At 47.4% G+C, this 23,640-nt stretch overlaps 2 protein-coding genes across 4 annotated transcripts; one reads left to right on the top strand and one right to left on the bottom strand.

The window, feature by feature from the left end:
- Positions 1–1,219: 1,219 nt before the first annotated feature.
- On the bottom strand, positions 1,220–10,442 carry OAZ3 (ornithine decarboxylase antizyme 3). Its single transcript, XM_053278510.1, is given in 6 exon segments — positions 1,220–1,684; positions 2,515–2,600; positions 5,519–5,694; positions 7,302–7,379; positions 7,381–7,441; positions 9,231–10,442. Coding segments are annotated over 6 exon segments (642 nt in total). The 5' UTR covers positions 9,251–10,442; the 3' UTR covers positions 1,220–1,463.
- Positions 10,443–10,706: 264 nt separating this feature from the next.
- MRPL9 (mitochondrial ribosomal protein L9) lies at positions 10,707–22,982 on the top strand. 3 transcript variants are annotated; one of them, XM_053278507.1, is made up of 7 exons: positions 10,707–11,189; positions 12,771–12,930; positions 14,762–14,886; positions 15,933–15,983; positions 17,923–18,024; positions 21,038–21,121; positions 21,596–22,486. In XM_053278507.1, the coding sequence occupies exons 1-7, from the start codon at positions 11,094–11,096 to the stop codon at positions 21,716–21,718; spliced, it is 741 nt and encodes a 246-aa protein (XP_053134482.1). In that variant the 5' UTR covers positions 10,707–11,093; the 3' UTR covers positions 21,719–22,486. The 3 variants fall into 3 exon arrangements, with proteins under 3 accessions (XP_053134482.1, XP_053134483.1, XP_053134484.1); XM_053278508.1 differs by lacking the exon at positions 21,596–22,486 and adding an exon at positions 22,501–22,982 and having other exon boundaries at positions 10,737–11,189; XM_053278509.1 differs by lacking the exon at positions 10,707–11,189 and adding an exon at positions 11,901–12,016 and having other exon boundaries at positions 21,596–22,488.
- Positions 22,983–23,640: the final 658 nt, after the last annotated feature.

The following is a 23,640-nucleotide window of genomic DNA, read 5'->3' as shown; positions in this document are numbered from 1 at the left end:
TCCCAAACTAAAACTGTTTGCTTTAACAATGGGGTTAAGAACTTCACTTGGTCTGTCGAGGGTCATCGAACTTAGCGAGTGAAACGTTTTACATATCTTGGAGTGGTTTTCCAGCACAATGGCAGGAAATCTGCACATGTCAGACGGGTTGCTGATATGGCACAAAGGGCGGTGGTTATATTCCTGCTGCTATCAAATTGTACCTAGCCAAATCCCTGTCACAACTTTTATATGGCGCCCAATTAGGCCCCTATACCAATTTTTTAACTCTAGGTTTCCTGAGAGCTCTCTTTTCTACACCCAGATGCACTGCTAATGTGGTGATTCACCAGGAGGCTAGTTTAAACTAGGGCTTGGCTATCAATCATCGATTACTGGCTGAAACTTCATCTTCGACCAGTAGGACTCATACCTAACATTTGTATTGGTTATGCCTCAACCGCCCTGGTGTTTGAAGATAGTTAACAAACTTCTCCTCCTCGGATTAGCTCCAGATTCTTTACTGGAAATGGGCCTGGGGGGTTGGGAATAGTTCGCCAGCGATTGGAAGATATTGAGTTGCAGGATGAGGTGGCTTGTTTGCCTCCGTTCTAGACATCATCAAAGATCGGGGCGGGTTTTTCCTCTGCATCATACTTGTCCTCTATTACTTGTCCTCTAAGTTTCGCTGGGCCTTTCTGGGAGCCCGCTTCAATGCTTCCCCGTTGGCTCTGCTTACTGGGAGGTTTTAACATCTACCCATGGAGGCTCGGCTTTGTCCCTGCAGTTCTGGTGAAATCAAAACCATTGCTCATGTTTTACTGAATCGTAGCTTTTATCGGGATATTAGGCAGTTTGATTTTACCCCTACTGATCAGATTCCCTGGACACCCTGATGATTTTTTAGTTAAATTTTTACTTGTGGATAACGATTCCTCTATCTCCTATATTGTAGCAAAATTCTGTTATATAGCCATTACGGTGCACAGCTCCCTGAATGGTTCAAAAGGGAGCTCGGACTGTTTATAAGACTGCTGCGATGGCGACTTGGTACCGCTCCAATTGCGACGCTATGTGTTTTCTGTCATAGTAATCTTTGTAATTCTTAGTTTTATATTTGGTCAATGACCATAAAGAAGATGTTTTACTACTACTACTTCTACTTATTATTATTATTATTTTATTCAATTCCTATTTATCGGTATAGAAATCAATTTATTCTATTTCTATATCGCCCTTCCAAAAAGGGCTGAGGGCTTACTTACTTACATGTAATTCCCCCTATAGCGTTCTCTGCACAGGAGAAGGTTAGGAGCTTATACCTATTCATATATGCTCTCGTTATTCGTGGATCTTCCGTTCCCAATAATTTCACAGATAACGGTAGAAACGTCTAACTCATCCTTCCAATTCATTCACGAGACTTTGGAAAGTTCAAGCCTGTTTATTGCCCCCTAGTGGAGAAACGGTCAAGGTGCCGAGTCTCATGTTCCCTGTCGAGGTGGCTCAAGGGCCCCATCCACTGGTTTGGGCCCATGCTGTCCCAGAGAACTGCCCGGCTTGGGGGCCTCACGCTCCCAGTCTTGGAAAGGTTCTCGTTCCATATGGTAGGCCATGAAGATGACATCCTCCCAGGGCGGCAGGGCAGGGTGATCGGGCCGCACGAGTTCAAATCCCAGGAAACCGAAGGCCCGTAGCAAGTTGCCTTCCGGATGGGAGAGGAGCGTTAAAATCAGGTGGGTCTCGGGAAATAAACACGGCCCTCCTATCTGTATACATGGTCAATTTCCCGATCTGTATAATGTTGATATAAGTGGAGAGGGAAGTAGGTGGAACTTAAGGCCATTGCTGGATGAGACCAAGTGGCCATCCAATGGGGCAGCCCATCAGAGCAGACCAAGAAGGCCTTTGGCCACTGTGGCTGGGGATGATGGGAGTTGTAGTCCAGCAACAGCTGGGAACCCAAGCTTGAAAGCCCTGCCTTAAGGAACAAGTACCATGCTGTTCATAAAGTTTCCATCCTGCCTTTTAAGACAGAGGGCTCTCCAATGTGGCTTACATAAAATACTGCAGTACAATCACAATGTATTGCAGTATCCCTTCCAACATATATCTGGACTTCCCCCTGCCGCCGCCCCCCCCCCCCCTGCAACACTTCTAATGAAATCATATGGACCATTTCCATTATCTGCTGGCTGGCAATTGCGGGGGCCTCTGCATGGTTGTGCAAACCTTATTCCCTTGAGACAAGATCTTTCCACTGCCCTAAGGGCAGAGAGAGAGGAATTGGATACAGTGCAGCAGCTATGCCTGACATGAGTTGCAGACTGAGGGCAGATGGATTTTTTTTCTCCTGGCCAGTGCTGCTTATTCTGTCCAATAAATAAACTGGTCAACATTCATATTGTATGTTTCATGTGTCTGAAGGGCTTGACTGAAGAGTCATTTCCTGGACTGTCACCTTCTCTATGATTTGGGGAGGAATTCATCCCTGGCATGAAGACCAGGGCCTATAATGCAGCAAAGCACTCTCACCACGGTCACTACGAGCCTTATGGAAGTTCACAAACACCAGGTCCGCCTCTGTCTTTTCTTCCACGTATTCCAGCGTTGCAATCAGGCTAGAAGTGGAAACAGCCGCGGAGAACAAGGTAAGGTTTTTGGTGTGGATTTCTGTTTCAGAGGCCTGGTTCTCGCTGAGATGGCAAACCTGGTCTGGACTAGTGCTCCCTGTCAGAGGGATTCCCAGATGTTATTGACAACAACTCCCATAAACTCCAGCTGCAATGGTGTTGGCCATTGCAGCTGGGGGTTATGGGAGTTGTAACATAGGAAGCTGCCATATACTGAGTCAGACCTCGCTCAGTATTGTCTTCACAGACTGGCAGCGGCTTCTCCAAGGTTGCAGGCAGGAATCTCTCTCAGGCCTAACTTGGAGGACTATCTATCTCAATAACATCTGGGAATCCCTCTTACAGGGAACACTGATCTGGGCAGCACCATTTCAGACTGCAGGCGCGGTCTCACCTGTCCAAACAATCCTACCAAAAAATCCTCGCAGAGAGAAAGCTAGCACGTCAGGGAGAAGCTAAGCTGGAACCCTGACAGGCTAGATCTCTATGTTCAGAAATGTATGTGTGGAGAAGCATTCAGTCAGGTGAGCCCCAAACTGTAGGGGGACAGTCCATATGTGTTGGCTCTCTATCAGAAGAACTATGTTTAACATTATTTAAGGCAACAAAGTACAACTTTACTTAACTTTTACTTTTTATTTTTTACATCTACTTTTTACTTTCACTTTTATCATCTACTTTCAATCTACTTTTAATTTACTTTCACTCTTTTTTCATTCACTTTATCTTTTACTTTTAATTCACTTTTGCTCTCTGCTTTAACCAATGGGATTTCTTGTGGCAATCAAGGAGTTTTCATGAGAGCCATACAGTCCATTGGTCCCTGTAGCTGAGCCTTGTCTACAGGAATTGGCAACAGATTACCAGGATTTCAGACCAGGGCATTTCTTCGCTTTTCTTGGGGATTGAACCTGGGACCTTCTGTGTGCAATACATGTGCTTTACCACAGAAGTTCCTAATCAAAGCAGGACGCTGCCTTCTACTAAATCAGACCCTCGGTCCACATAGTTCACTATTATTTACGCTAGCAGGTAGCTCCCTCCAGGATTTCAGGGAGGAAAGGGTCTTTCTCAGTGGAGCATGCATTCAGAAAATAAAAGAACCACTACATGGCCACCAACAAGCTGGCAATTGTCACATTCCTGACACACCAGGCTCCCTTGGCTGTGTGCTTTGGAATCTACAGTTGCAGGATTTAGACTAGAACATCGGAACAGCCCTGCTGGATCAGGCCCAAGGAGGCCCATCTAGCCCAGCATCCTGTTTCACACAGTGGCCCACCCGATGCCTCTGAGAAGCCCACAGGCAGGAGCTGAGAGCAGACCCTCTCTCCTGCTGTTGCTCCCCTGCAACTGGTATTCTGAGTTAAGATCACTCGGGGTCTGTACCTGAGTGATCTCAGGAACACTGAGTGTGACTGGAAATGAAGAAAATTGAAACATATCAGTCCCTCTTTGCCTAATTTATTCTGATTCTATCAGTCGTGAAGAGCAAAAAACTATATATGGCCACCTAATTCTTTTACCACTCCTTTACCAGGAGATAAGGCTGGCACATCAGTCAAGCACCTGTTTTTCAAGCAGAAGGTCCCGGGTTCAATCCCTGACGGCATCTCCGGGTAGGGCTGGGAAAGATTCCTGCCTGAAACCCTGGAGAGTCAGTGAACAAGTCTGAGCTGGTCTGACTTGGTATAAGGCAGCTTCCTGCCTCTGACCTTGGAAATTGCCCTCATGAGATCTAGAAACTTGCTTCTCTCATCTCAAATAAAACCTGAGATTTTCAGCAAGAGCAAAGAGCACATCCAAGAATTCCATCTTGTCCTAGCAGAAGGTACAGAACAAACCAGAAAGGGGAGCAGTACTGTGAAATACAGTGCAAAAATGGAGTGACTCCTCCAAAAAAAGTAAAGTGTGCTGTCAAGTCAGTGTTGACTCCTGGTGAGCACAGAGCCCTGTGGTTGTCTTTGGGTAGAATACAGGAGGGGTTTACCATTGTCTCCTCCCGTGCAGTATGAGATGATGCCTTTCAGCATCTCCCTATGTCGCTGCTGCCTGATATAGATGTTTCCCATAGTCTGGGAAACATACCAGCGGGGATTCAAACCAGCAACCTCTGGCTTGCTAGTCAAGTAATTTCCCCGCTGCACCATTAGGTGACCCGGAGTGATCCAATACAGCTATGGAAGTGCACAAATATGCAGATTATACAATTAAATCAGTATGTATTGTTTCATTGTTAGAACAATCTTGCAAAAAATGCTTTGACAACATATCAAAATGATTGTGGTGCTCATAAAATGTAAAGTGATGGAACTTGAACAATTTTTGTGTATAAAGATATCTCTGGAGAGGTCACGGTAAATGCCCCAAAATGCTGGTACATCCAATTCCAATGGCTAAATACGACTAAATGGCTATGAACCCACAATAAGACCAAAAGACCAGCGACTGGAAAACAGATTGCACTACTTTTGGGTTTCTTACTTCAATTCCAGTCAATATAGCAAAATTCAAGCCTGTTGTCAGTAGTCTTCTTTACTCTCTTTAAACTTCAATAAGTAAAAGTAAAGTATGCTGTTGAGTCAGTGTCAACTCCTGGCGACCACAGAGCCCTGCGGTCGTCTCTGGTAGAATACAGGAGGGGTTTTTAAATATACACTCCTTATTCCCATCATAACACTGACTTGCAGTCTTGGAGAATTGTTATTTCTAGAGTGTTCTCTCTTCTATGCGTTTTAGCAAAACTCTGCCTTTTCTCAGCACTAGCAGAAGGTTCCCCGATTTTTGACCTGCTACGAAGCCAAGCAGCAGGTTAGCAAAACATGATTCGGTTGCTGCCACAGAACTGGGTTCCTTGGAGAAAGAGTGGGATTGAAATGTGAAAAGAGAAATAAATAGCCAACTACCTTTCACGGCTGCTGAATTCCAGGACTCTGTGCGGAGTGTCGAGGAAAAGTGCGTCCCTTCGGAGAAGGCCGTGCCAGTGAGCGGTATCCTGGCTACCAACTTTGAAATGGAAGTCCAACTGGACTGGTTGATCGGGGTGCCCACGTTTGCCCGCAAATACTGTCAGATTACCAGCCTGTTGGATAGGGGAGAAATTAGAGAGATCCTGGTTGTAGATATAGATGAGTGGATTCCCCCCATTCCATTCATCATCATCATCATCAATTTTTGTTTACATAGTCAGACAGGTGTTATTGATTGGTTTGTTTTATCCAGACATCGAGTCTTTCCCAAGGACCTGGGGTGGCTGAATTTTATTATCAATATTGTTGCTGCTGTTATTATAGATATTGTCGCAGAATAAACAGTAGGCTGTTCCCAGTAAAGTTGCTTTTTGTCATTGGCTGATGGTGATTTCTGTGGCCCCTATGGTGTTGAGGTGCTCTTCAAGGTCTTTTGGAACTGCACCCAGGGCGCCAATTACCACTGGGATTATTTGGGTCTACTTCTACCACAGCCTTTCAATTTCAATTTGTAGATCTTTATTTTGTGATTTTTTTTCTATTTCTTTTTCTTCTATTCTGCTATCCCCTGGTATTGCTATGTCGATTATTTTGACTTGTTTTTCTTTCTTCTCGACTACAGTTATATCTGGTGCACTGTGTGGCAGATGTTTGTCTATTATTATTATTATTATTATTATTATTATTATTTATTAATTCGATGTCTATACCGCCCTTCCAAAAATGGCTCAGGGCGGTTTACACAGAGTAATAACAAATAAATAAGATGGACCCCTGTCCCCAAAGGGCTCACAATCTAAAAAGAAACATCAGATAGATTCCAGCAACAGTCACTGGAGGGATGCTGTCCTGGGGGTGGAAAGGGCCAGTTACTCTCCGCCTGCTAAATAAAGAGAATCACAACGTTAAAAGGCACCTCTTTGCCAAGTTAGCATGCTCTCTGCTCTTCTAAAATTCCAGTTTAATCAAGACTATTTCTAGAACTCAGCCTCTTCAGGTCACTTGAATTTTCTCCCTGCTCCATTACCAATGGAGGTACTTGTTGATAAATACTACACCCAGGGTTCCATGTAATGGGGAATCCCAGATGTTGTTGACTACAGCTCCCAGAATCCCTAGCTGCAGTGGGCTTTGGCTGAGGATGCTGGGAGTTGTAGTCAACAACATCTGGGATTTTCTGTTACAGGGAACACTGACTACACCAGAAAGTTCTTAATGTGGAGGTATCTTAATACAATCATACACCTAAGCTCATCAGGGCAACTTAACTTTATTTTTATTTTTGAGGGGTGGGGTGCTGGGGAAATGGTTCCTTCTGCCTATAGAAGGAACAAAAGATGGGCCAATCTGTGCACAGCATTTGGAAATTGGAAAAGGAAACATGGAAGATTCCTAACATATCGGCTCCATATTGAAAAGGAGACCAGGCATTGTAGAATTCAAAATCCACCACCTCCCTACCCTTCCTCTGTTGTCTTCCTTGTGTCAGATTTTGGATTGTAAGCCCCTCAGGGCAGAGACCTGAAATGAGCACAGCTTCTCCGCCTGTTTACTCCTGCCTGCATTTTTCTCCCTCGGTTATCTTCCTTGTGTTGAAGTGTAAACTGTAGGCTCCTCGAGGCAGAGAGCCAGGCTCTTGCACTTTGTAAAAGGCCTACGCAGATAAGTGCAAAAATTGTAATGGTATGGAAAGGCCTAGAAAGGCCTAGAAACCTCTTACCTTGTATACCTCTTCGAAGCTTGCACCGTTTTCTCCACTGGTCCTCCTCTGTTGGTTTGGGCAACTGCCCCCGTACTCAGGAACACTGCAGGCAGTACCGGGGCCTAAGACTCAAGCTCTCATGCTGAGTAAGGCTTGCGCTGAGACAGAGAAAGGGGAGAAGAAAAAGTTTTGGACCTGCACCACTTTCCAGAAAGGTGGTGAAGGCTGTAGCCGTTTCGAGAGAAGGCAGTGGACGGAAACCCTTGACTAACCTTGCTACAAGCGAACAGCTGGGGCTGCCATTTTGTTTTCAGAGTTGTGTTTTTGACTGTCGGAAACCAATGTACCTACAATGCTGCAATGTGGAAGGAGTTGCTAACAACCCAACACTGAACGTAACATTGGAAGCACAGGCCAGTGCCAAACTGTGGACACAGGAAAATAGGAACATAGGAAGCAGCCTTCTACTGAGTCAGACCTTGGTCTATCTAGCTCAGTATTGTCTCTACACAGACTGGCAGCGGCTTCTCCAAGGTTGCAGGCAGGAATCTCTCTCTCAGCCCTATCTTGGAGATGCTGCCAGGGAAGGAACTTGGAACCTAGATGCTCTTCCCAGAGCGGCTCCATCCCCTAAGAGGGGGAAGATCTTACAGTGCTCACACATGTAGTCTCCCATTCAAATGCAACCAGGGCAGACCCTGCTTAGCTAAAGAGACAAGTCATGCTTGCTATCACAAGACCAGCTCTCTTCCCTTGGCATGATGATGGCATGAGGCAAGCTTTACCTCATCTGCTGCATGTGGAAAGTCTTTTCTGTTCATTAATGGTTGGCAGGAGGTTGACAACCATTTATGAGGGTTATAATTATCAATTATTTAGTTATTTATTCAATTTCTATACCACCCTTCCAAAATGGCTCAGGGCAGTTTACAATTAAAACAAAAAAGTTAAAAAATCAATTAGAAATTAAAACAGATTATAACACCATAAAACAATGAAAAAAATTTTTTAAAGCCTTTACAACTGTTTAAAAACCCTGCAAGGATTTTAATTAGCATCTATGAACCAATTTTTCCACAAGCGAAATCAACCAAATTGCCTCTGACATGACAAAAACACAAATATGTGGGTGGGAGGAACCCCGCCATTTAGGATTAGCCCAAAGTCTCCAAGAATCAGCCCCAATCTCCAGCTGAATCTTGAAGCAATTCTAGAGTTTTGTATGGCTTGGTATTGTGAAGAATATATGGGGGCGGTGGGAGAGTGTGTGTCCAGGCACCTACAAATCCTCTTGCCATGACAAGTGTTCTCTCTAAGGCAGGGATTCTCAACCTTGGGTCCCCAGATGTTATTGGACTTCAACTCCCATAATCCCCAGCCCCAATGGCCTTTGGTTGGGGATTATGGGAGTTGAAGTCCATCAACATCTGGGGACCCAAGGTTGAGAATCTCTGCATGCACATGTGCATGTGCTCACAAGTTTTTGGACGCCCACTCAGTTAATTTTAGATCTCGTTCAGGTTGAATCAGGAAGAATCTGCCTTGATCCTGCCGCCGAGAACAAAACTCATTCTGCACACAGATTAAATAATAATAATTTAGAGAGTCAGTCCCCAGCCTCCTGGTGAGCAGGACCTCCAGTGCCACACAGATCTCCTTCCCAGAAGGTTCATTTCCACCACCATTTTTGAGGAGAAACAGCAGGAATCCTTTCTGAACCAGAAAGGAGAGGCCTTCCATTGCTTCTCACCATCTCCAAATCCCAGGGCAAAGGACCGAAGAGAGAGACCCACTCCTCTCCTGCATGCCAGAAATCAGCCAGAGGGAAGAGAGGAGAGCGGTGGCAACCACACATCATGGCTGGCTAGTGAGCCAAGCCTAAATATGTGGGTCCCTGCTTCGGTCCAAGTGGGCAGCCCTACACACACCCCCACACACACCCCTTACCTCCTGTCAAAGGGTGTCATTTTCTGACGATACTTAAGCTGGTGCTTGTACAGATAGAATAAATAGGGGATGGGGGGGCAAGGCCAGGTAGAGGCAGTGTCGCAGCTTCCCCTTGGGGGTCTGAGAAAGGGCAAGGGCAATCCTGGGGCTACAAGGTTTCTTCGGGCAGTGCCACCTCTGGGGCAAAGTGAGCCCTGAGTGCCAGGCCCTGTGGATTTAAATGCCTAAGGCCTCCATTATGACATGTGTGCCCTCTCCCCGCCGCCCATGGCAACATGGATGCGCAACAAGCATCATTATGACAGCCGCACCTGGCCACACCTGTGCAAAGCTCCTCCCACTCCCGGCTGCACAGCTACATTCTCCCTTCCCGTCATGTCTACACACTGTGCCAGTTAAACCAGTTTCAAACCAGTTGGCTCCCATCCAAGGGACCAGTTTCCCAATTTAGTTGTCGGGGGGGGGGGGAAGGGGTTTCCTGTCAGCGTGGTGTAGTGGCTAGAGTGCCGGACTAGGACCGGGGAGGTCCGAGTTCCAATCCCCATCCGGCCATGAGACTTGCTGGGTGACTCTGGGCCAGTCACGTCTCTCTCAGCCTCGCCTACTTCACAGGGTTGTTGTGAAAGAGAAACCTAAGTATATAGTACTTCCTCTGGGCTCCTGGGAGGAAGAGCAGGATATAAAATGTAAATAAATAAATAAATAAATAAATAAAATAATGGGAGGGAATGGCAAACAGATAGGCTTGTGCAGGCTCAGGAACTCTCCTGGATCAGGCCCAAGAACACCTATCTAGTCCAGCATCCTGTTTCACACAGTGGCCCACCAGATGCCCCTGGAAGCCACAGGCAGAAGTAGATTCATGCGCACCCTCCTCCTGTTACTCCCCTGCAACTGGTACTCAGAGGCATCCTGCCTTTGAGGCTGGAGGTGGCCTGTAGCCCTCCGACTAGTAGCCGTCGATAGACCTCTCCTCCATGAAGTTATCCAAACCCCTCTTAAAGCCATCCAGCTTGTTGGCTGTCACCACATCTTGTGGCAGAGAATTCCACAAGTTGATTACGCATTGTGTGAAAAAATACTCCCATTTGTTGACCCTAAATTTCCTGGATATCCATTTCATGGGATGACCCCTGGTTCTAGTGTGATGGGAGAAGAATTTCTCTCTCTCCACTTTCTCCACACCAGGCACGATTTTATAGACCTCTATCATGTCTCACCCACAGCCGTCTTTTAGAAGGGAAGCTGGGAGCCCTCCGTGTGTCCTCAGAGGCCCTCTGCTCTTAGTCCTTTCCCCAGAACGAGGGAGTACTGCGCAGTGGTTTAAACCATACTTAATAAAATCGGAGGAGACATGAAACCAACCAACCAGTACATGCTCCCTGTACATGCTCAGAGGCCTTTGCTGTGAAGTCTCTTCCCCAAGAACCCCTGTTCCTCTCAGAGTCCAGGGCGGAGGGGTGACAGGTTCAGCTTTCCTCACTCCCCACACATCAGAACTCCCCTCGCTCTCTTGGTCTGCCGTGCGAGGCGTGGGGCCTGGGAGGAAGGGCAGCGCGCCTTCTGTCCATGCTCAGAGGCACTCCCTCTTCCCGGAGGGTTTGCTCGCTTGTCCGTTTGCAAGGCGCTCTCTTCGTATATGTGTGTGGTGGAGAGGAAAGCCAAGCCACTCTCAGCACGCCCAGAGGGGAGGGGATGGGCGGCCCTTCTCGGGTTGCGTCTCCAGGGGGCGGCTCGAAAGGCTCCTCCTCCTCTTTCCCTTCCCTTCCTCCTTCGCCGGCGCCGCCCGCCCTGCGGCCGGCCCACCCATCCCGGCAGGCGGAGCCAGGCGAGGCCGAGGCTCTGGAACGGGCCTAGTCGAGCATGCTGCTGGCGGCGGCGGCGGCGGCGGCTGCTCTGAGGGGGCCCCTCGCGGGGCTCCTCCCTCCGCATAGGGGCCTCAGCCTCTCCGCCCCACTGGTGAGGGGGCACTGAGGAGGTGTACTTTATAAAGCACGTGGGGAGTGTGCAGGTGTGGGGCAGGGCTGAGGGAGGGAGCTGGGCTGGGGGGCAGCGGGAGGGAGCCGCGGTGGGAGGACTCTGTGGAGGGGTGTGTGTGTCTCTGTATGGCCCGGGGGTGGGGGGGGGCGATGTGGGGCCTAGGAGTAGCCCTTGGAGTGGGGCTGCGGTGGGGCGGAGCTGGGCTCTGCTAGAATGCGCGGGAGGCGTTTGTGGGGGGCGAAAGGGGGGAGAGGGCAGAGGGGTGTGTGTGGGGGGGAGAGGGCAGGGAATGCCTCTTAGGACCCCCATTTTTCTCACACACAGCAGGGAATGCCTCTTCTTAGGAGGAGGAGGAGGAGGAGGAGGCTTGCTATTATTATTATTATTATTATTATTATTATTATTATTATTATTACATTTATATCCCGCTCTTCCTCCCAGGAGCCCAGAGCGGTGTACTACATACTTGAGTTTCTCCTCACAACAACCCTGTGAAGTAGGTTAGGCTGAGAGAGAAGTGACTGGCCCAGAGTCACCCAGCTAGTTTCATGGCTGGATGGGGATTGGAACTCGGGTCTCCCCGGTCCTAGTCCAGCACTCTAACCAATACACCACGCTGGCTATGACCCCTACATGCAGCCTCTCAAAACATAGGAGGTGCGTTTTCTCCCTCGAAATGACTGGCTTAGCTGCCTGCCACGTGTAAGCACAATTGATTAATCCACAGAAGACTTCAGAGGATCTTTGGGGACATTTGGAGGGATGCTTTTATGGGGAGCTGAGCTCTGATAAAACAAATGGCAAAGGTAGGGGTCAGCGAAGCAAAGGATGTGTGGGTCTGGGGTTCGCTCTTTGGGGGAGGTGTGGGGGACAGCTCTGAGAGCAGGAGTTTGCAGGCTGGGGGCCATTTATTTTCAATTTATGTATTTATTTTATTGTAAAACTTGTAGCCCGCCTTTCATGAAAACAATCCCGAGGCGGTTTACAGCAAAATTTAAAAACAAGATTGTAAAAAAAGAAGAAGAAGAAGACACAATTTAAATATTAAGCTAAAAATATAAAACAAACCTGATTTTTAAAAAAATGATAATATGGGGCTGTTGAGCTCTGGGTCGCTGAGGTGATACGTGTGCAAAGACGGCAGTAAGTTTGCTCTCCATAGGGTTGGTTAGAGGGTAGTCGTTGTGGGGCAGCAGGAGGGAGTTGGGGGTCTGAGGAAGCATCTTGGCCTGTGTGTTGTGGTGTGAGCTGTGAAGGGACCTGAGCAGAAATCGGCGTGCATCTAGGGACAGAGCATGTGAGATGCCCGGGCTTGCAGGGAGGGCGTTGGGGTGTGTGTGGTTTAATGGGTAAAAAGGGGTGTGCTGGAATCTTGAACGGTGTCCCCTCTCACAGGGATTCCCAGGTGTCTTTGACTACAACTCCCAGCATCCCCGGCTGCCACGGCTTTTGCTTGGGGAGTCTGGGAATGGTCGTCCACCACCTCTGGGGAATGCTCTTAGAGGGATCACTGCTCTCGGAGGCGCCCTTTGCTGAAGCTTTGTTTCCTTCCACCGGCAGGGGACGGTGATCGTGGAGCGGTGGTGGAAGGTGCCGTTGGCCAAGGAAGGCCGCCAGCCCCGGATGAAGCACCGCCGGTACAAGGTCTACCGCCTGGTGGAGGACACCAAGCATAGCCCGAAGCAGCCGCTGGAGCTCATCCTCACGGAGAATGTGGAGGGTATGTTTCCCATGACGCCCGCTTGTGGCTTGAGTTTGGTCTCATCCGTGTGAAAGCTTAATTCTGTTTAAAGCCGGGCTTGACAAATCCCAATCACCAGGGAGCGATGGTGCCTGGAAATCTAACCATGGTGCCCAGACGAGGATATTCAGGTTATTTAATTTTGATTTGTCCCAAGCACTGTTCCCTCTAACAGGGATTCCCAGATGTTGTTCACTACAACTCCCAGCATCCCCAGCTGCAGTGGCCTTTGGCTGGGGATTATGGGAGTTGTAGTCAATAATGTCTGGGAATCCCTGTCAGTGGGAACACTGGTCCCAAGCAGTCCTGTTTCTGTTCTAAGTACTGTATTTACCCGAATCCAAGACGAGCCCCCCCCCCCCCGCCGTTGCCCAGCTCTTTCCTGTTAAATATAGGAGGGTTGTCTTGGGGGAGAGCTGGTTTTGTGGTAGCAAGCATGAATTAATGCCTCAGCTAAGCAGGGTCTGCCCTGGTTTGCATTTGAATGGGAGACGACAGTGTATGAGCACTGTAAGAGATTCACCTGAGGGGATGGGGCTGCTCTGAGAAAAGCATCTGCCTGCTTGTGTGCAGAAGGTTTCAAGTTCCCTCCCTGGCAGCATCTCCAAGATAAGACAGAGAGAAACTCCTGCCTGTAACCTTGGAGAAGCTGCTGCCAGTCTATGCAGACAATACTGAACTAAATGGACCAATGGTCTGACTCGATAGAAGGCAGTTTCCTATGTTTCTGTGAATTCAGAATCCTCTTTCTTTTTGGGTAAACACCTGTCCTTAACCTCCTATCTTTTAAGACATCGTCTTACATTCAGAGTTGCCTTCTATTCAGGTAAATACAGGGTGTTACTTGTAAAGAGGCTATGGAGAAGCCTGGTAATTTTGTCAAATGTCCCTTGTCTGGCTCTTAAATTTTCTGGCTGGCTCCTAGATCCAAAGAAAACCTGTCAAGGCCTGGCTGAACAAACTTCATATGTACTGATCCACTTCCGTGGGGGTCGGGAGTTGAAGGCGACTTCTGAATGGGGCGTGAGTTGCCCTTCTGGTCTGTCAGCTTGGCCGTGTCTCGACCTGCAAGGTTCTGTGATGGTGTGCGTTAGGAAGTCCTGAACTCTTTTTAACATAAGCTTTATCCAACAAGAAGTAGTTCTAAGAAGAACCAATGAAGTCTCTTTTCAACGTATTTTTCTACGGTGGCTCTTTCTTAGGACTGTGTGCTGTGAATTGGGTTTGTATCTGAATGTCAGCACGTGGGTTACAAGGGGGTGTTGGCTGACAGGAGGAAGATGACTCAAAGTAGTCCCACTGAAATTAAAAGGCCATTTTCATGGGGCTACTTTGAGTATTTTCCCTCCTGTCAGCTGTTGGCTACCATTTTGGAACATGGCAGATTGGTTTACTACAACAACAACAACCCCATTAAGGTATCTTGGGATACCTCCTCTCATGTGCTGTGCATTTGGTTTGTATCAGATTGTAAACATGAAAGAGTTTGGCTAGTCATGGGAGGAGCTGAACCTTGTAAAAGTATCGTTTGGCTTCTGAAATTTCAGCAGGCATTAGCAGTATACTTTTGAGCTTGCCTTTCAGGGGGGTTAGGAACTTGCCACTAAAATCTTAGATAATCCAAAGCTGAATTTGACATTTGCGTTCGGTCACAGGCTAATTTGGGATTTCTTTAGTGAAAAGAAGGTGCTCTTCTACATGAGATAAAAGGGATGCTTTGCAGCTACACATTCAGTGTCTCTCATTTGCAGGTATTGTAAATTTTTGCTGGTCAATGACTGAATAAACTTGACTCTCTCTCGCTTTGCAGATGTGGGAAACCGTGGTGACATCGTCTCTGTGAAGAAGTGGTTTGGTCGCAACCATCTCCTTGCCAGAAATTTGGCTGTCTATGCCTCCCCTGAAAACAAGAAGATATATGAAGAGGAAAAGCGAGTGAGTATCACTGAGTATTTGTGTGTGAGTGTTTGTCCAGAAATCCCTGCAGTGCCAAACTAAACCCAAAGCAAGATAGAAAGTCAGGGAGCTGAACCATTAGAAGCTTGGATTTACATAGGCTTCAGTTCCAGGTCAGATTAATAGATTTTTTAAATTAACTCTCTGCTTCAGACACTAACAAGTGTTTTGAGAGACCAGTTCAGACTCTCTGAATCTGTTTTGAACCAGTTTGGATACACTTCAAGCTTTTTGCTTTGCATGGTGCATAACTCTGTACGATAGACTCATTGATAGCTATCTAATATGAGAGGAAAATAATATATTTTGAAACTGCTTTTTAATTTTTAAAAAAATATTCAGACAAAATATCATAAAACCTGCCGCCTGTTATGGTCTTCTGGAGAGGTCTGGTTACGGTTGCCACCGGCTCGTTTGGTGGTGACCCAGGACCGGGCCTTCTCTGTGGCTGCCCCAAGGCTTTGGAATATGCTCCCTACTAAAATAAGAGCATCTCCTCCTCTGTTGGTTTTCAGGAAGACCCTCAAAACTCTCCTGTTCTTGCAGGCTTTTAATTAGAATTAACTTTAATAATTTTAAAACTTTTTTAAATATCTATTTTATTTTTTTAAATTTAAAACTTGTTTTAATATCTATTTTATTCTATTGTTTTTATTATGTATTTTTTATTTGTAACTTCAAAATATTTTAAATATTGTACACCGCTAGAGATGTACATATCAGGCGGTATAGAAGTATGATAGGTAGAGAAATAAATAAATTAAAAGCAAGGTAGACAAAAAGCATTAATATACAGTTGTGACTGTCTAATAATTTAAGCACTTCTATGTGAATGGAGTTTTCACTTTTTGTGTTTAGGGGTTTGGTTCGGGTTCAAAGGCAGCCAGAAGATTTTAGGTTTGGATTCAGTTCCAGTTCACTGCGGGTGGCGGGAGATCTCTGAACTGGGTTTTGGCTTCAGTTTGGTTTGCCTCGCTCTGAAGGACCAACTGTCTGATACGTGTGTCCTGCTTTTCACCCCTTAGTTACGCGAGGAAGGGAAGCTGCCGAAACTCCAAACCCACACTGGCGTCAAGGTAAGCTTGCACAGTTCCCGGAGCTGAAGAAGGGGTGTAACTTTGAGCAGAAAGCAGGACAAATCTAGGGTGCATGAGTATATTGGCATACTAAGCCACTTGTGGGTAGGCATCAAGTTGCAAGCACACATCAAGTTGCAAGCACTTTCCTGCATGGCTGTTGCCTACTTAAACACAGGGTGAGGCAGGTGGTAGGCATGGTTCCAGGTTTGTGGCTGTGTGGTCCTAGTGCAGGACTGGACAATGTCCAGGACCTGGTGGATTCCTGGCATGTTCTGGAAATAGGATGGACCATAATATACCTGGAACATAATATACCACAGGATGTCTCTAGGCCAGGGTTGCACAACTAGGCTCTCCAGCTGGACTACAACTCCCATCATCCCTGACCTCTGGCAACTTTGGCTGGGAATGATGGGAGTTGTAGTCCGGAAACAGCTGTGCAGCCCTGTCCTGGTGCCTCCAGGGTTTTGGTGCTTGGGGATTCCGTGGCAAGTGCTGTCTTCTGGGGAAACATGGAGATTCATAGCAGCCTTCACATACTGGAACCGACGAAGCCCAGATTCAGATAAAATGTTTGAAGCTGCGTTATACCAAGTGGGGACTTTGATAAACCGAGCCCCATGGCGTTTAACTCTTGGTTGACAGCAGCTTTCCAAAGTTTCAGGAAGAGAAATCGGTTTCTTGAGACTTGTTATTTTTTAACTTGGAGATGCCAGGTTTGGAACTCGGGGCCATCTGAATACAAAGCCGGGCCTCTTCAGAGCTACAGCCTCTTCCTAGGCAGAAGCGGCACTGAGTTTGGTAGGAGACATTCCTGAGGAATCTCCAGAGTTTATTCCCATCCAGTCACCTTTAGGTAGGGATGTGCATGAACCTGACCAGAGGCCCTTTTATGGGCTTCCAAACAGCTTCGAAAGACCGGCGGTTCGACCAGTGCGGAGGTGGGGGAATCCCTTTAAGGACTGGGGAGGGTGTCCTTAAAGGTGTCCACCCTCGAGCCACACTACGCCGATTCCAAATCTCTTTGAGTCCTGAGAAGCTACCAGTGGCAGTTTTATTTAGAAGAAGAAGAAGAATCAGCAGCAGCTGTTCAGGCAATTGTTTTTATGAATTAAAAGAAATGTTAACTAGTCAAACAAATGAGCCTTATTCGGTGGATTAATCCAATATGCCTACCCTTGCGTGCAACTAAGCCAGTCATTTTGAAGGGGGAAACATATGACCCTATGTTTTGACATGCTGCATGTTTTGAGATACTGCATGCATCCTCCTAAGAAGAGGCATTCCCTTCTGTTTAAGAGAAAAGAGGGGATGCCTCAAATGGTATCAAGAGAGGCATTCTCGCTTATGTGACATGATTGGCTAGAAAGTGGTTAGAGGAGAAGGAATGCCTCTTCTGAGATGACAAACGAGTGAGTGTAACTACGACTGAGTATTTATATGCTGCTTTTCAACAAAAGTTTCCAAAGCGGTTCACATAGAGAAATAAAGATAAATAAGGATGGCGCCCTGTCCTTAAAGCGCTCACAATCTAGAACGAAACATAAGACACACCAACAACAGCCACTGGAGGGATGCTGTACTGGGGTTGGATAGGGTCAGTTGCTCACCCCCTGCTCAATAAAGAGAAACACCCACGTTAAAAAGGTGTCTCTTTGCTCAATTAGCAGGGGTAAGTGAAGAGAGAATGCCTTCTCTAAGTGCCTGCTGTCTGCAGCTGCTGTTTTTTTTTAAATATAGATGACTTATAAACTTAAAAGATTTTAAAGGCATTCCCACACCCCTTATATTACTTTTAAAAGGGGATCGGGGTGCCTTTTTAGTCTGTCTAAAAAGATTTTTAACTGATCAGTGGTTGCAGCTCCAGTTCTTATCTCCACCGGTCAGCTGATAGGGAAGCTAATTTTTACACCTCTGGTTGTGTCTCCTCCTGCAGACAGTCCGGTTCCTGCAAAACTGCTGCCTGGAGATAGGAGTCAATGACTGCAAGCACTGGGAACTGACCAAAGAGATTGTGGCCCGCCACTTCCTCCGGAACGTGAGTGCTGATTGTTTTTTAATGCTGGGTCTTGTGTGTGCCGAGATGGGGAGGAAGTCGGCTGCGTTGGACCATCGGAGCAACATCCATTTCGTGCTGGCGCAGCACTGCCTTTTTTTCAAGTTAGCTGCTCTCTCAGCTCTTGAACAAAACTGATTTGCAATCCTTGCTATTTTAATCGGAGACGGTGAAGCTTGGGTCCGAGTCACACAGCATCCGCTTTCCCTCTCAGCTGTGGGCGCTTCCCAGCTCTGCCCTTTCCATAGGAATATAGGAGACTACCTTCTACCGAGTCGGACCCTTAGTCCCTCTAGCTCAGTGTTGTCTACCCAGACTGGCAGCGGCTTCTCCAAGGTTGCAGGCAGGAATCTCTCCCAGTCCAACCTGGAGATGCTGCCAGGCAGTGGTCCCTCTAATTTTTTTTCATCCCTGTGCGGAATGAATTTCGTTCTGGGCAGCAGGATCAAGGCCGCGTGTGCATATGTGCGTTCAGAATGGGGACTTCTTGATTCAACCTGGGCGGGATTGAAAATGAACTGAGCAGACATCCAAAAACTTGTGAGCGCACGCATATGCGCACGCCTTCGAGGGAACGGTGCTGCCAGGGATTGAACCTGGGGCCTTCTGTGTGCTCAGCACCTCTAAGCTACGGCCCCATCCCCCAAGGGGAATCTCTTACAGCGGACAGTGCTCACGGGATAGTCACCCATCCAAATGCAAACCAAGGCAAAACCGGCTCTCCACCCTAACAATAATAAAACATATCATCACTCTGTAATTTATTTATTTTTAATTATGGCATGGAGAACAACAGAACAAACAGCTTCACATTTCAGCTGACGTTCACTAGTGTTAGATCCCAGAATATTGCTAAAAAACGTATAGGAAGCTGCCCTAGTCAGACCTTTGGTCCCTCTTGCTCAGTCTTGTCTACACACGGACTGGCAGCAGCTTCTCCAAGGCTGCAGGCAGGAATCTCTCTCAGCCCGATCTTGGAGATGCTGCCAGGGAGGGAACTTGCAACCTTCTGCATGCAAGCAGGCAGATGTTCTTCCCAGAGCGGCCCCATCCCCTCAAGGGAATGTCTTACAGTGCTCACACACATCTCCCATTCAAATGCAAACTGGGGTGGACCCTGCTTAGCATCCACCCTTCATGCTTGCTACCACAAGACAAGTTCTCCTTTCTGACTGTGTAAATCCTATACTCAAGAGCATATATCCTTGTAGGTAGGTCCCTGTCCATGACCTTTGCTGCTCCAATTCTACCATCCTCAGCCACCTGAAGATCTTGTGCTCTCCCTCTCCCTCTCATTATGAAATATCCTCCCCAAAGGAGACTTGCCTGGCACCTGTGCCACTATCCTTTTGGTGCTGTGCAAAGCTTGCTTCTTTTTAAAAAAATTCTCCCTTATCTCTCCAGGCTTCTGCCTGTTCTATTTATTTTTATGATTGTGATTATTTTGTGTATGTGAAATTGGAAGGTGGTATGTAAGTATTTGAAAGGAAACACACACACTCTGTACAGGGGGGAAGATCTACTTGAGAGCAGGGGAAGAGGAACTCTGAAACACAGGAAGCTGCCTTATACAGAGTCACACAGTTGGTCCGTCTAGCTCACCATTGTCTACACTGAGCGGCAGTGGCTTTTCCAAGGTTCCAGCTAGAAGTCTCTCCCACCCCTTCCTGGAGGTGCTCCTAATATTATTATTATTATTATTATTATTATTATTATTATTATTATTAAAAATTTTATACTGCCCTTCCAAAAGGCTCAGGGCGGTTTACATTAAAACACCATTAAAATCAATTAACAATTAAAAATATTATAGAATGCATAAAATAATAATTAACAATTAAAACATCATAATTAAATAGCCAAAACAATTTAAAACAAGTTTTAAAAAGCTGAGAAAGCTTGGTTGAAGAGATGTGTTCTCAAAAGTTTCTTAAAAATTGCCAGAGATGGGGAGGCTCATATCTTGGTAGGGAGCGTATTCCACAATCTTGGGGCAGCAGCTGAGAAGGCCCATCTCTGTGTAGCCACCAAATGAGTTGGCGGCAACTGGAGACGGACCTCCTCAAGTGACCTCAATGGGCGGTGGGGCACATAGCGAAGAAGACGCTCTCTTAGATACCCAGGGCCTAAGCCGTTTAGGGCTTTGTATTTTGCAGCACTAGCACTTCGTATTTTGTCCAGAAACCTATTAGTAGCCAGTGTTACTCCATCAGTAAAGGAGTAACATGGTCACTCCAAGATGACCCAGAGACCAACCTGGCTGCCACGTTCTGAACCAACTGAAGTTTCCGGACTACGTACAAAGGCAGCCCCACGTAGAGCGCATTACAGAAGTCAAGTCTGGAGGTTACCAACAGATGTACCACAGTTTTGTGGTCATTGATCTCGAGAAACGGGCGCAGCTGGCGTATCAGCCGAAGCTGGTAGAAAGCACCCCTGGCCACCGCCTCAACCTGAGAAACCAGGGAGAGGTGTGGATCCAGAAGTACTCCCAGACTGCGAACCTGTTCCTTTTGGGGAAGTGTGACCCCATCCAGAACAGGGAGATCAAAATCGTTTCTAGAGTTCTGACCCCGCACAATAAGTACCTCCGTCTTATCTGGACTCAGCCAGTTAGGGCTGAACCCTAACCCTAAACCTAACTGAACCTGGGATCTTCTGTGTGCAAGCATGCAGCTGCTCTTCCACTGCTCTTCCCATCCCCTCCAGGGACTATCTCTCAGTGCTCACGTGTAGTCCCCCATCCAAATGCAAACCAAGGGAGCCCCTGCTTAGCAAAGAGGACAATGCATGCTGGCTTCCACAAGGCCAGCCGTTAAGTACATACCAAAGCGATCATGTCTTCCTGGCTGGGTGAAGCTTTCTGAACTATGTAATCTTGGGAAAGGGGGAATGATCTCTGCAGGGGAAAGAGACCTCTCCAGCAGTGTCCTCGTCCCATTGGACGTTCTGAAGCATGGGTCGTAGCGGTAATGTGGACTCCTGGTCTTTTCAGCTCCAGGTCATGGTGCCCCTGCACACCTTGAAGTTGCCAGAGAAGCCCATCAGAGAGTTGGGAGATTACTGGTGTGAAGTCACGGTAAGAACAGTTTTCTGCATGTGCCATGTTGCTTGGGCGTATTCTCCCGAGTTGGTAACGAAACGGCTCAGGTTTCTTGAAACCTGCTTGTTTGCTTGCTTCTGTCTTGGTTTATATTTTAATTTTAATTTTTTTCTGCATTGCTTGCTTTGCTACTCTCTGTGCCAATATCAAGGTAGTTTGGAGTTGCATGTCGCCACCTCAGGATACAGGTTTTGTACTTGTGGCACCATAAATGCACATCCAAAGTGTGTGTGATCAAAAGTGAATCCAGGAGGACAGGTTTATCGACCACTATTGGCCTTGAGGCCTAAGTGGACCTTCCATGTTCAGAAGCAGTCTACCTCTGGAGGTAGACAGCAGAGTAGAGCTGTTTCCCTGATGGTGGGTTTCCTGGAAATGTCTGGCTGCTGTGGGGAACTGGATGCTTGGCTGGGGCAGTTCAATCCAACAGATTTGCTCTTACTTTCTTAGATTAATGCATTCCAGTTGTTTCTACACTGCCTTTCTACATCGGGTGTGCTAGGAGTGACTCACGATCACACTGTAATGCAGATTTATTATAGAAATCTCTATAAAGCCGGAAAGCAGCCGTAAAAAATGGAATATGAAAGGCTAGATTCAGTAAGTGTTGAGTCATGTGTAATGAGCTTTGTGCGTGCAAGAGGTTGGTGTGATCAATGGAAATCCAAAACTGCCAACAGCTACCAAGTGTCACAGCTTGCTTCACCTGTTCCTTTTTAAAAAAAAGTAACTTTTATGCTTATTCTAATGCACCTGTTGCGTGGACTGCTTGTACTGCCTATTGCTCTGCTTTTGGATCCATTCTTAACCTATTAAGCATGGCCGTCTTTCCTCCTTTCCTTGGCATGCGGTGCGTTGGTTGCTAGACATGCAAATAGATCTGCAAGGAGGGTGGGGATTGGTGCCTTGGTTCTACCCTTTCCCCTTTCCTTGGCATGAGGTGCATTGGTTGCTAGACGTGCAAATAGATCTGCGAGGAGGGTGGGGATTAGTGCATTGCTTCTGCCCATGAACTTCTTGCATGGAGTACAGCCTGTTGCTTGCCTCTGTGTTTGCATCCATTCTTAACTTTTTTGCTTCCAATCCTGTTAAGCATGGCCATCTTTCCCCCTTTCCTTGGCATGAGATGTGTTGGTTGCTTAGCATGCAAATTTATCGGAGAGGAGAGTGGGGATTGGTGTGATGGTTGCCGATGGGGAAGAGAAGGCCCAGGTGGTATTGTGCTTGTGCTAGAATAGAGTTGGCCTCTGCAGGCCAGTGTGAGTAGCGTAGTTGTCTCTTTCCCCCTGCGCCTCGAGAGAGCAGGACTCCCCGGTGGGACGGTTCTTCCATGTCTGCTTCCTTGTGCGTTGCAGGTGAACGGCCTGGATACCGTCCAGGTGGCCATGTCGGTGGTGACCTCCGCACAGCCCAAAAGCAGCGACTACCGGGAATGGCTGACCCAACCGAAGGCACAACCGCCACCTGACCAGTAACACGAGAGGGGTTTGGCGTTCCCGAGGAGGAGGATAGGGAACCCCCTCAAGCGCACATACTTAACTGAGCTCCCATTGCAGCTCTGAGAACCGAGCTCCTTGTCCCGTCTGGGGTTGGACACAATCCCCCAGCAAGCCAGGCCTTGTCACTTACTCCTTGTGTCTGTGTTTGACGGGCAGTGACTGCAAGAAAGAGATGCACTCTCTCTCCATCGACTGGGAGAAGCCTCCATGTCTGACCCACCGATTTCTCTTGGGCGAGGTGGTGGCACTGCCTCCCCTCGACCTGTGTTTCTGAGCTCTGCCAAAGAGCCGGAGAACCTTGAGCCTCTTGTGAATAAAAAATATTCCTGTTTCCAAAACGTGGTCTCGTTGGGATGAGTGGCTGGCTAGGTGAGGCATGTCTTGACGGCCAAGGAGGCAAGGGGAAGGAGGAGCCTGTATGAAACTCCTCTTTCTCGTCCCGGAAGGGCTTTGCGGTGGTGAGGGCGTTGATTGGGTCACCTGCCGAGCTGTCCCAGTAGAGCGGACGGAATAGTCTTGCTGCCATTGGCCGAGCTTGCTGTGATGCTGAGCATGGCCGATCTGCTATTGGCTGGATGGACCATCGAGGGGAAGGGCTGGCGAGGTCTGAGTGGAAGAAGCAGATGCCGAGAAATGGAAAGTTGGAAGTGGTCCAGAGAGATGAGAAGAACAGAGAGGAGGAGTTTCGGAGGGGGGGGTGAAATGGGGGGAAAGACGGGCGTAGAGCTGTCCGTGGTTAAACAAATGAATGAATAGCACAACATGACTAAATGAACTGGAATCGGAATGCTCAAAAAGTCGATCAGTCCACCCCAGTTTTCTATGGTACACATATCTGGACAGAAATAACACACCCACTTAATGAAACAAAATACATACAGATGTTGCAAAGGATCTTCCACAACATATATAGTCCCTTTGAACACTTAGGTGTGATCAGAACAGTTCTTATCTTATAATCCAGATAGTCCACAAGCAGGGTTCAACACCAGTTGG

Source organism: Hemicordylus capensis, chromosome 14, assembly GCF_027244095.1.
Source record: "Hemicordylus capensis ecotype Gifberg chromosome 14, rHemCap1.1.pri, whole genome shotgun sequence".
NCBI classification, from domain to species: Eukaryota; Metazoa; Chordata; class Lepidosauria; order Squamata; family Cordylidae; genus Hemicordylus; species Hemicordylus capensis.
The sequence above is the reverse complement of the archived record's forward strand: the minus strand, read 5'-3'. Positions and strand labels throughout refer to the sequence as shown.

What these genes read in the sequence shown, in the direction of transcription:
- MRPL9 (XM_053278507.1), top strand. Translation starts at nt 11,094, where the DNA reads ATGCTGCTGGCGGCGGCGGCGGCGGCGGCTGCTCTGAGGGGGCCCCTC. An exon ending in AAACCCACACTGGCGTCAAG is followed by an intron (nt 15,984 to 17,922) that starts GTAAGCTTGCAC and finishes CTCCTCCTGCAG; the next exon opens with ACAGTCCGGTTCCTGCAAAA. An exon ending in ATTACTGGTGTGAAGTCACG is followed by an intron (nt 21,122 to 21,595) that starts GTAAGAACAGTT and finishes TTACTTTCTTAG; the next exon opens with ATTAATGCATTCCAGTTGTT.